The sequence below is a fragment of the Bipolaris maydis genome (assembly GCF_028858645.1).
Source record: "Bipolaris maydis strain C4 unplaced genomic scaffold PSV08scaffold_8, whole genome shotgun sequence".
NCBI classification, from domain to species: domain Eukaryota; kingdom Fungi; phylum Ascomycota; class Dothideomycetes; order Pleosporales; family Pleosporaceae; genus Bipolaris; species Bipolaris maydis.
The window spans coordinates 1,230,724-1,242,250 of record NW_027093864.1 but is presented as its reverse complement, the minus strand read 5'-3'; the positions used below and the strand labels follow the sequence as shown (position 1 = coordinate 1,242,250).

At 51.2% G+C, this 11,527-nt stretch overlaps 6 protein-coding genes across 6 annotated transcripts; 3 read left to right on the top strand and 3 right to left on the bottom strand.

Moving 5' to 3' along the window:
- Positions 1–866: 866 nt before the first annotated feature.
- On the bottom strand, positions 867–2,996 carry PSV08DRAFT_224770 (ribonuclease H-like domain-containing protein; the record flags this gene model as incomplete). The annotated part of the gene is made up of 2 exons (XM_014223319.1): positions 867–1,914; positions 1,971–2,996. 2 exons carry the CDS (start codon positions 2,994–2,996, stop codon positions 1,078–1,080), a joined length of 1,863 nt encoding a protein of 620 aa, XP_014078794.1. The 3' UTR covers positions 867–1,077.
- A 452-nt stretch (positions 2,997–3,448) lies between these two features.
- Positions 3,449–5,059, top strand: PSV08DRAFT_224766 (uncharacterized protein). Its single transcript, XM_014223318.1, has 2 exons — positions 3,449–4,004; positions 4,056–5,059. Exons 1-2 carry the CDS (start codon positions 3,544–3,546, stop codon positions 4,894–4,896), a joined length of 1,302 nt encoding a protein of 433 aa, XP_014078793.1. The 5' UTR covers positions 3,449–3,543; the 3' UTR covers positions 4,897–5,059.
- On the bottom strand, positions 5,019–6,149 carry PSV08DRAFT_45782 (tyrosine phosphatase-like protein). The gene is made up of 4 exons (XM_066093970.1): positions 5,836–6,149; positions 5,496–5,709; positions 5,274–5,413; positions 5,019–5,215 (listed from the first exon to the last, which is right to left on the bottom strand). The coding sequence occupies exons 1-4, from the start codon at positions 6,062–6,064 to the stop codon at positions 5,142–5,144; spliced, it is 657 nt and encodes a 218-aa protein (XP_065949036.1). The 5' UTR covers positions 6,065–6,149; the 3' UTR covers positions 5,019–5,141.
- A 606-nt stretch (positions 6,150–6,755) lies between these two features.
- On the top strand, positions 6,756–7,885 carry PSV08DRAFT_224763 (Alpha/Beta hydrolase protein). Its single transcript, XM_014223316.2, has one exon. The coding sequence runs from the start codon at positions 6,802–6,804 to the stop codon at positions 7,780–7,782; it is 981 nt and encodes a 326-aa protein (XP_014078791.1). The 5' UTR covers positions 6,756–6,801; the 3' UTR covers positions 7,783–7,885.
- A 746-nt stretch (positions 7,886–8,631) lies between these two features.
- PSV08DRAFT_224760 (Alpha/Beta hydrolase protein) lies at positions 8,632–10,516 on the top strand. The gene has a single exon (XM_014223315.1). It carries the CDS (start codon positions 8,691–8,693, stop codon positions 10,419–10,421), a length of 1,731 nt encoding a protein of 576 aa, XP_014078790.1. The 5' UTR covers positions 8,632–8,690; the 3' UTR covers positions 10,422–10,516.
- On the bottom strand, positions 10,490–11,523 carry PSV08DRAFT_362911 (PUA-like domain-containing protein). The gene has a single exon (XM_014223314.1). The coding sequence runs from the start codon at positions 11,474–11,476 to the stop codon at positions 10,601–10,603; it is 876 nt and encodes a 291-aa protein (XP_014078789.1). The 5' UTR covers positions 11,477–11,523; the 3' UTR covers positions 10,490–10,600.
- Between the last annotated feature and the right edge of the window lie 4 nt (positions 11,524–11,527).

Below are 11,527 nucleotides of genomic sequence, written 5' to 3'. Positions count from 1 at the left end.
CAGCCATGACACTCGATTAGACAGCCAAGCATCGTGAAATCATTGCATTTGGTTGGATAGCCAAGTAATTGCGTCCCTCCGAGGTCCCCCCGCTTTTGGTTTTGCCCTGACATACTACACTCTAAAGTAGCAAAAAAAAAATGCCGCAATGATGCCCATCCTGGTTATTGGATCGATGGCCCAAGGCAACCTACTAGCACTCATGTATCAGAACACGGTCGTGTCACCACACGATAGGGGAGATGGGAAAGTGGTGAAGACGAAACTTGGATTACGTGGTTGATGAATGATTGTACACTGCAGCAGGTCCTCACTCATGGCATGGGTATCCATACTTCGATGCGTCGAGACAGACGCGAGCGGGATGGCAATGGATCGTAGCAGGCAGCAAGAGGTAGGCTGTGCTTACTTTCCCAGATTTTTTTTTTTGCCTCCTTTCATATACAGCTGGCTTTCCCTTCACCGTGCTTGCTTTTCCGCATAGAAACGTGTGACGGGAAACGGGCATGCATGCTGCCAGGACTCCATGCCGATGCGCCACAAAACCCCCGCGCTGATCCTTGCGCACCAGCGTTTAGACATAAGTAACTACTAAGTGTAACGTCATGTAATCCTCGCATAAAGTCAGTAAAAACAATCCACGTGGTGTTATGCCTGATGCAGTTGAATTAGCTGTGCTTACTTGCTACGCATATGCATCTTGAAGCACATCTTCTGAAAAGGGCAACGAAATCTAAACTAGTGTTACCTTTTCCCGTCGCTGCATACCCCATTTGCTTTTCTTAAGTCCGGATACGAACGGTGCGTTGTCGTGCTCAGAATCACCAATAAGAATGTGAAGCAGCTTGATAACAAGCAAAGAAATGAGGCAACGACTTCAGGTATTCAAACTAACACATGTCTCACCTGCACCATGTACATATGCATCACGCATGCGTATCCCTATCCATTTCTGGTGCAACATCTGGTATGTTTTTCGCTTGAATTTTCTGAAGCCCAAAACCTGTGCTACATTCGTCCACGTACATACACACATACATTCGCGCGTTCCAGTTACGTTCAAAGGATCCCGACGAATCATGATTCCCAAGTGGCAATCTTCCAGACTGCTTCTTCAGTGCCAAAGACTCGAAGTGTGTTCCCAAATTCAGCCCAGAATTTGGAATCGAAATGCGGGATGAGTTCCATTGGTTGGCGTTCGACTTGCTCTAGAGGTGCCCAACCCGTGGTGTTCTGCACAGGGGTGGCATTCTCCCATGACCCGGGAGATTGGCTTGTTTGCTCGTCCAGCTTTCCGTTTTGGTAGTCTTTCTTTGTTTCCATTGGCTCTGCTTCCTCGTCATCGGTTGATAGAGGCGTGGTATCTGGGTTGAGTGACATTTCACTAAGAGCATCAAAGACATTTTTGGTCTGGAATCGTGTTTGCCCTGCTTTCTTGTTGGCTTGTTTGTTCTTTTTTCGCTGCTTCTTAGACTGTTTAGCTTCTGGGTTCTCGACGGGTGGTAATGGGATTGGCCTTTCCACTTTTTCCCGGCCGTCTTTGACAAAATCGGGTACATTTTCATTGGTGGTAAGGTTGGATCGACTGTCCGCGCCATTGGTCAAGTTTTGAAGAAGCGGTGGAAGTATCTTCTCTCCTCTTTCCACACCTAATCTAGCAGCCAGTTTGATCATGATGGTGGCGGTCAACAGGCTGTCGTAGCCCGCTTCGTGGAAAGCCTCAATGTCTTGGTACTTGGGATGATCCGCATGAGTGATGATATCAGGCAAAGGTTGGCTGCTGAGACCTTGTGCAATATCCTGTAAAGTAGGCGACGCGTTGAGATCGCCTTCGGCAAATGTGGCCAGATATTTGGTGTCGATGATCTTAGGGAAAAGCTCGTGTATAACATCTTGAAAATCGTCCAATGTGTCCTGGTCACCTTCATTAGCATGACGCAGTGATATGTATAGAACTCCTCATGACGTACAGGCAACTCGCCAACGAAGGTACGGTAAAGATATACAATGTCAGTGAACATGTTGTGACCAACAAGAACTGGCTGTCTGGTCTTTAGCCTCTCCATGGCCCTGTCGAAACAAGTGCGTGTGTCATCTGTATCCGCCGTTGGAGCCATACCTGTCGTCCGAGCAACAAACAGCAGGTCAGTTCTACTGAGATTGCCACCTTTGACTAGCGCCTCAAAAATCCAACGAAAGCCAGTTTGACGCAATATGGACTCGTCGACGCGATTCTTCATTCGCTGCATATTTTCTGCTTCGCGGACGGGATCAAGGTGAATGATGCGAACGCATTCTGAGCGACCCATGGTCACTAGGTCAGGGAATTCAGCACGCACGAGTTGATGAACCAGACGCTTTTCAAAGCGCGTTATTACTGGTAGTTTTGGTCGGTCAGGGAGCCCAGTGTGGGTTGTGATATCTAAACCAGATGAGGTGGTGGTCTTCCACTTATTGATAGCCTCCCGTACACGGCGCATAAAGTCAAGAGACTCGACGTCTCCTTCTTTGAGATGAAGGTCAGGAACAGGATTCTTCTTCTCCAAACGGTCACATGCCATCTGCCTTGCTTTCTCTGCTTCTTGTCGCGACAAATATTGCACACCATTGGCAAAGGGCAGGCCAAGGTCAAAGCCATTTTTGAGCAAAAAGGTGCAGGCACCACTTTGAAACCGGATCTCGCGCTCAAAGTCGATGCGCTCATCGAACAATGGGCTGATGTCGATGTTGTATGGGCGTAAGACGTACTTGTCTGCTATATAGTCGAACCTTGCGCACGTAATCCCTACCTGTAGGATCTGATAGCGATCGGCACCCATCTTGGTTTCGGCATAGCGTTCCTCCATGGTAAAACGTCCGGGGCCGCGCGGGGGCTTGTCCTGGATGCGGGAAGGGATACCGGAGAGTTCCAAATCGAACGAGACAAAATCAGCCTCGGCGATGTTAATGAGCATCCACAGGAGGTGGTGTGGGAAGGTGGCTGCGTCGACGTCCATGTTTGTTGGAATGATTGGAATTGCGTTCAAGCAGCATAGGCAGTTTGCGATAACGATATAAGCATGTAGACGAGGGTGAATGCCGATGGTGGTAAAGGCAAAGAGGCAGCTGTCGAGAGAAAGTGAGTGGCAAGGCTACTACCTGGAGGCAGTTGGGAAACTAAGGTGGTCAAGAGCGATCAAACGGGCATTTCTCAGCCGGTGACTCAGAGCTTGTGGCAAGCAAGCAAACGGTTTCGAAGCGAGCTGATTGCGCATCGCAGCCATGGTGGTAGTACAATATCTGCAGATGCAACATGTCTCGTAGAGTGCAAGCACAAGTATATTGCTTGTCACGTGTCGGGGTGCGGAAATGAGGAGATGGTTGTTCGGCCAGTTGACGCGCCAAGACAGACCCGACAGCGACAGAGCCGAGGTCGAATGTTGTGACGACGCGGAGTGTGGAAATGCACACCACCGAGCCGCTCCCCCCGTCTTTCACCGCTATGAGCCCGTAAACGCCGTCCGAAACTCCTCGCCAGCACTTTTATCGCGTCTTGCAGGGACCATGGCGACTCTCTACGACGATGTCAGCGGGTCGCGCTACCTGTCCACGTCCATCTCGTCGCTGTCGGCGTCACGGCAACAAGCCTCTCAGATCGCCAAAGCCTACCGCCAGGCCGCCCAGCTGTTCCTGACGCGCCGCCTCCCAGAGGCCCTCTCCACAATCGAGCCCATCATCACCCCGCCGCCCCTAGACGATACCAATGGCCCCAATGGCGACCTTGTAGGACATGCGCCCGTAGCAACCGCGTCTCGCGGCACCCGGATCAAGGTCTGGAGCTTCTACCTCACCTTTCTCAATGCCGTCATCGAACTGGGTGCTGAAGAGGGAAAGCATGCTTTTGGCAGCACCCGCTGGAAGCAGCTAGTGTCCAAATGCCGCGATGGTAGCATCTGGGACGACGTGGTGCGCGATGGCTATGCTGGAGTCGAGGGTGACGTGGATGCCGATGTTGTTGTGAACTTGTATGCCGAAAGTAGGCCTTGGATATGATTTCTATACTAACCACCATGCAGAGCCACACTGCTACTCACACATGCTCCCTCCCAGCGCCTCAACCAGCAAAAGCTTGAGACATACCTCTCTGCATCTGCCACGCCCACGCTCGATATTGCCTCACATATGGCCTCGCCGTCATACCAAGAGAAGCGCCCTGGTAATCACAGGCAGCATACCGGCACAGACACCCCGCGCGACCTTGAAAAGCGTATCAAACTGCTCGAACTATACACTCTACATGTCCTGCCCCGTAACGACGAGTGGGACTATGCCCGCGAATTCATCAGTATGTCAGAGGTCCTTGATGACGAGCGCAAGGAGGCTTTCCTGCTCGCTCTGCACTCGCTCAAGGAAGAAAAGGAGGACACCGAAGCAAGGGAGGAGAAGCTGCGCCAACAACAGCAAGAACAGATGGAGCAACGCCGCAGAGAAACCGAGGCAAGACGTCTTGAGCAGTCTCGCGCAGAGGACGAGCGCCGGAAACGCGAGGAAGAAAATCGCCGCCAGCCCCGAGGCTCAGACGAACGTTTCCGCAAGCCACAATCCACCCCTCAACCTGTCTCTTCGCAATCTTCTCGAACTTCACGCACTCCGCCCAAGAAATCTATGAGTCCCCCGCCGGGCTTCTACAACCGCGCCTCCACCGTACTTGCTAATCTCCAAACCCTGATATCCAATACTGCACATTCCATGACTGCAAATCCAATGGCTATTTTCCGCACCATCCTCTTCCTGCTCGCATTTGGCCTTGCATTCGGCAGAAGGGACCTCCGAGAAAGGATAATGAGGATCATACGTAATGCTTGGGACAAGGTCCGGCGCACCGTTGGCATGGGTGTAAAGGTTTCCTATATTTAATATGATGCGTTTTTCTTTTCATTCATAGTCGTGGGAAGCATAGGTGAAGGGAGAGAAGGAAAGATGTCTCTTTTCTATGTTTTGGTTGGGTATGCATGCATCTCCTTTGTATTGATATCGTGTACAAAAGTTCCGTGGGCATGTGCCTGCGTTCAACCATGATGCATACTGCCTGTTACTGGCGTCATGTGAAATTGCCCTTGAACCCATTTCCGACTCTAGGAAAGCAAAAAAAGAGGGGCTTTTCAAGCACTCTTCTTCGCAGACTTGAGCGTCTTGCTTCTCTGCTTCATCATATACGTATACATTGTATACGAACCTACGCCACAAGTCAGCAACCAACGCACATCCCAGCATGTCTCTGTTCCCACACTTACCAGGAATGTACAACGCAAGACAAAAGTAAAAGAATGGCGGAATCAATCCGTTGATGCTGCCTGCAGGCTCAACGGCCCGATACAGCAACCACCACTCCGCTCCAATCCCCACTGGGTACAGTGGGTAAAACATCGTATATCTGTACTCCAGTATAAGCTTCTGCCATCCTCATCAAACTATTCCTTGAACCAAAAAAACAAAGAAGGAAAGGGGAAACGTACCTAAGCCAAACAAGCCACTCCGGCGCCCTCCCATGCATATTCAACGCAAGATAAAAATACCGAATCGAATCTGCCGTGGACCACGCTAGCAAAAGCGCCAAATACGCACTCGACGATGCGGTGCTGGCAGGGAAACAAAACCACACCATCCATACTTGTATCACGCGCGTGACGACTTGCAAGGCGGTGGTGCTGACAGGGGATTTGATGAGGCCTATTTCCCTTCTTGTTAGCCTTCCAGGCTCTTGTTTTATTTAGAGGTGAGGTTTGGTCTGGTTCGGTTCAGGCCTAGTTTAGAAAATGGAACGGGGAAAAGGAGGGGAAAAAAAAAGGAGGTTACCAAAAGCAGCATGCAGCACTTCTAGCAATGAGGCTGTTTGGATCCAGCGGGCGTGGGGTTCCGTGGCACGGAAGAGATCGATTCGGGAAGAAGTTAGGGCGTGGGATGTTGCGCGGACGAAGATGGAGGCCCAGAGGGAGGCGAAGACGAGGTTGTAGGTTGATAGGTAGAGGAGACGGGTTTGGGAGGGTGGTACTTGTTTTGCGTGTGGTGGGCGTTGGGTTGCCATTTTTATCGGAGTCTTTTCCTTGTACCTCTTTTCCCTTGCTCTTTTTACTGGACTTGTAGTGTCTGGGGATTCGAATGGAGTGTGGTAGTCGATTTTGAATTGCCTGCACAGGCTAGAGAAAATTGTCTGTCAAGATCTCCAAGGCGCATGTGGATGCGCTTGAGCCGAGGCTATCTCACTTTTTCTCGTTTTTTTCTTGGTAAGACAAATAACGCGGGCCGCTTGTCAAAAAGGGTATCTTGCCGAGAGCGAAATCTCCTTGTATTCGGTGCGACATTGTGCTTTGTTCTTTGTTTCTTCGTTTGGGATGAATATTCCACTACATGGTTTCCACGGTGTTGCTGTTCCAAGGAACAGCCGGGGCTTCGCGAATAAAGTTTGCTAGGTATGTTAGCTGCACAGCCAATCAGCGAGGGCATGAACCGATGTTATTGGGTAGGAACTGAATAGCGCTTTCCTATTTTGTTTACCTGTGTAGTACTGTATTGTTATACTGTATTCTTTGGCTATCCCGAAAGGGGTGTATGACGATGCAGTTCAATGTAACAGAGGAAAAGAAAAGACGAGATAAAATGCCGTCGGCATTTTTGTTCGCACCTTCCGCACGTCGCCTTGCCATGCTCGACATTGTCACGTGTCGTGATCCCCGCTAATCACGCCCTACTATCAACATCCAAATCCTTCGACTAATAACATAAAGCCAAGCACCGCATCCTATCAGAAGCTCATCACTGACAATGTCCTCAACTATCCCTCACCCCGTTCTACCACGCCCAGGCGTAGAGTCCCCACTCTCAAAATCGCCAGTCTCCGCCCCTCCTGAGGAATCTTTCACTTCTACTTTTGGTACCCTGCTCCCACCCGCCCGGTATCTCACCACCAATAATGGAAAAGCCGCGTACTACTCGATACCTCCATCATCGTTTCTAGGGCCAGGAACAAAACCTCCAGAGCGTGTGCTTTTCATCCATGGCGTGCAGACTCCTGCTTTAGGCATGCTTCCACTAGCTCGCAAACTGCATGCATATATTTCCTCGGCGCATTTTGTATTGATTGATCTATGGGGCCATGGACTGAGTGACACGCCAGTTGCTTCACATGAGGCGGGCCTATTCCACGGGCTAATCGACACGTTACTGGATCATTTGGAATGGCCTTCTGCTCATCTCGTGGGCTTTTCCTTTGGCGCATCATTGACAGTTGGCTATGTTGCATCACGGGCTTCGCGTGTGCAAAGCTACGTGTTGGTTGCACCTGCAGGACTTGTCAAGAGTTCTTCTTTCACGCCGGCTGAACAAGAACATTTCCAACATGATTGCGATGAGGATGCTGCGCGGCAATGGGTCACGGCCTGGCTCGAGGGTGGAGAGCTAATCGTCCCATCGGATTGGAAAGAGAGATTTGGACGGGGAGAAGTAGTCGCCGAAGCTGTACGTGAGTGGCAGACCCGCAATCACCCTGGGCACGCGGCATCTGTGGTCGCTATCGTCCGGGACGGCGGTGTTATAGATAATCATGAGCGTTTCCAGGAAGCGGTGGCAACGGGTGTACCCTCGACTGTGGTTTTGGGAGAGAAGGACGATTTGTGTACTGAACAAGAGCTACGAGACTTTGGTTTCGATAATGTTTTCGTTGTCCCAGACGCTGGACACGGAGTGGTGCGGGACAGAGTACCAGAGGTCGCAGGGTTCATTAATGAGTTCTGGAGGATGAAATGAGAAGTTACTCAATACGCCTCTCACGTCAGCGCCTACATAAGATGCCGAAACCGGGTCCCAATATTCTTGACCGCTATTATCTGGACAAAGCATTAACTATGTTGAGTCGATTTGTAATGCCGTGCTTTCCTTTCAACCCGTCATCCACTCAAGAAGCCAACCGGTTACCCAGAAAATGGTGCTGGCTCCAGCCAACTCAAGCTACCAAAAAAAGCATTACATCGCTGACTGCACGGGTGTTGGAGGCGCCCCAGCACCGGATGGTGTGGCAAGCACGGACAATGACAGTAAAAAGGCGTAATAATGCCTAGCATCAAACCAATCGGGATGGAATCGCATAAAAAACCAGAACCTTATCTCAATAGTACGAGAGATTTGTTTCGTAAGCTCCGAACACGGAGATGAACGACGTTGGCAGAAAGTTGCGGGGTAGCCATGCGCAGTTGGAGTAGCTTTATGCTTGGCTTGTGTAAGGCTACCTTTTGGGTGTGAGTGGGGCGAGAGCAGAGGCGCCACACACGTTATCTGCATGTCGGTACAAGGCAGAGAGGCATGCCAGCCTAGCACGTTGCACGTTGCTGTGCAACGTGCCCCACAGCCATGAATTGCTTTTTGTCTCTGAGCTTGATTTTGTGCTGACAGGACGAGTGGCTACAATCATAATCGCCATCGGTGGATCTGCACACTAATGCCGCTCCAATTTCAACACCCTTCTGTCGCGTCACGGTATCCACCTGCCGCTTCGGGCTAGAATCGGTCGAGGTGGTATCTAGTTTATCGAGCACAAGCATTACCCCTAAGCAACCCGGCACGGCTATAACAATGCCTTAGGCTGCTTGGTGGCCTGCCATTATCCTGCATCTTGACCCTCTTGCAATCCACAGAGCCAAGCTGCGGTTGAAAGCAACATGCAATTCACAATAGTAGCTGGCTGTATCGGTGCGGCAGCAACAGTAGCAGGTATACGACTTGGTGGATCACATGTCGATGTCGACGTCCAGGGCATTGCACGCAACGACATCGAAATCTTCCTAGGTATCCCGTATGCAAAAGATACCAGTGGCGACAACAGATTCAAACCTCCGATTCCCTACGAATACACCTCAGGCCAAGTTATCGATGCTACAAAGCCAGGTCCTGCCTGCCCGCAGTCGCTGGGCTTGCTCTTTGCACCTCTTGGACTGGACAACATTACTGAAACGTCTGAGAACTGTTTGAACTTGAATGTGGCGAGACCCAAAGCCGAGGATCGAGAAGGCAAAGGGCCATTACCAGTGCTTGTATGGATACACGGCGGATCTTTCTGGTGGGCAAGCAACAATGAACCAACAACAGCTCCCGATGGCATGATCAAGCAGTCAGTAGAAAACGGATCGCCCATTATGCACGTAGCCATGAACTACCGACTAGGATTCTTCGGCTTTGCAACCTCGGACTCGCTCAAAGAAGAGGGAAGCATGAATGCTGGGCTGCGTGATCAACGTGCTGCGATCGAGTGGGTTCGTGACAACATTGCTGCGTTTGGTGGGGACCCGGAAAGGATTACCATTGCCGGACAGTCCTCCGGTGGTCTGGCCATCGGCATGCATATTTTGGCTTATGGCGGGGAAAAGCCACTGCCTTTCCAGCAGGGCATTGCGCAATCGCAGTCTCTTGAGCCAGGTATTACAGGCACGTTTACCAGGGATGCAATGACAGCCGTTGTTGACTATGTTGGATGCAATACGACCAAACTCGATTCACCGGAGACGATTGAGTGCTTGCGTGCCTTGGATACCGAGACGCTTTTTAATGCTTCAGAGGCAACGTATCAGAGCGACATCGCACACAATATTGGCGACATCTGGTTGCCTCAGGTAGACGGAGATTTTCTTCCAGCTCCCCCCAGTCAGCTGATTGCCGAAGGTCGTGTTGGAAATGCAACATTCATGTCGGGCTGGATGGAAGGCGATCTCAATATCTTTACAAACATATCCATTGCGACCGACAAAGACACATACGACTTTATCCGCAGTTATCTACCAGGCATGTCCGAGAAATTGTTGGCTGAGCTGCTCGGCCTGTACCCCGTAGAAGAATTCGGGACCAGCCCAAACTTGACACAGGAATTCTACCGCTCGGCTCGCATCTTCCGTGACATCCTAATGGTATGTCCGTCGCTGCACCTGGGATCAGCAATTGAGGATAAGTACGAAGGCCCTGTGTACTTTTACAACTTCAACCAGACCCTTCTTGATCCCATACTCGAACAGATCACGAATATCTCTGGGTTCGGCGTAGTCCATACATCGGAATTTGCGTACATTTTCGACACTATGCACGTATATAATAATTCGGGCTATATTGTCCACCCCACCGCGTACGATTACGAGATTGTCATGCGAGCGAGCCGGTCTTGGAGCACATATGTCAGCCGTGGCGTGCCAGCACTGGATAGCCCTGGGTCGACAACGTTGCTGAACTGGGATGAGGCTTTTAGTCGGCCTGGTGGTCCATATGTAAGGACGATTGGAGGTTCGCATCCAGGCAACAGTGCGTTAGGGACAGCGAACGCGACGCTGGAATTCTCACAGCAGAGGCTGCAGGAACGATGTGCGTTTTTAAATAGCCCAGAGGTAATCCAGGCGTTGCAGTATTAATAGCAGCATGGCTGGGCGCGGAGTAGTGGGAGAATGTTGTACATAGAAACGTAGGAGGTGCCGAATACAGAAGACCCGTTATATGATGAGCAGAGCCTCGAAAACATGAGACCCAGTACCGACAGCCCAACTCGCGGCTCGGTCTCTCCTCTTGCAGTGTAAAGGGGCCAACAGCCTCATTACTCCTCTTTCTTCTCCACATCCTTCTCTTCACCCTTGCTCCCCTCCGCGAGCCCCAGAATAAATTCCCACTCCTCCTTCCTAACTCTACAAACGCTCAACCTCGAGTTCGTAACAAGCTGCATATCCCTCAACGGCCCCCCATCCCTCGCAAACCCCTTAATCTCATGCAAATCCACAACCCTTTCAAACTCTTTCACAAACTCCACTCCCACACAATACCACTTCGGGTTGTCCCGCTGCGACTTGGCATCATAGTACGGATCCTTTGGATCAAACGCCGTCTCGTCGACGAACGCTTCTTGCACGACGCGCAGGATGCCGACGACGCCAGAGGGCTTGGCGTTGGAGTGGTAGAAGAAGCCTAGGTCGCCTTTGCGCATCGCTTGCATGTTGTTGCGGGCTTGCGGGTTGCGTACTCCTGACCAGGGCTCGGGTTCTGTGCAGGCGCGTAGGTCGGAGATGGAGAAGGCGACGTTGACACCGTTTTCATAGCGGGGGAGGGGCTCGGCTTTGAGAAGCCAGAAGACTTCCTGGTTGCCGTTTGCGTCGCGGTTGGATGGGGAGGTGGGTTCAGGTGGTGGTGCGGGTTTTGATTTGGATGTTGCGAGTTCTGGGGCTTTGGGGGCTTTTGCTGGGGCTTTCTCCTTGGGTTGGCTTGCTTTGGATGCCTTGGACTTTGAAGTGGCGGTTTTTTTGGGCGGTGGTAGGTTGGCGTCTGCTACGTCGTCTTCATCATCGCGGGTACGCTTCCGACGCGTCGACTTGGTCGTACTACGTTTTGATTGTGCTTCTTCAGCCGATGATGATAGGTCTTCGTTATACTTTGGTGCTGCAGACGCCTTTTGGCGCGTGGAGCTTCGTGTTCCAGCCATGATGAGGTTGCGATTGTGATGTAATGCTCGTGGAGTCTGCTGATGTCGTGC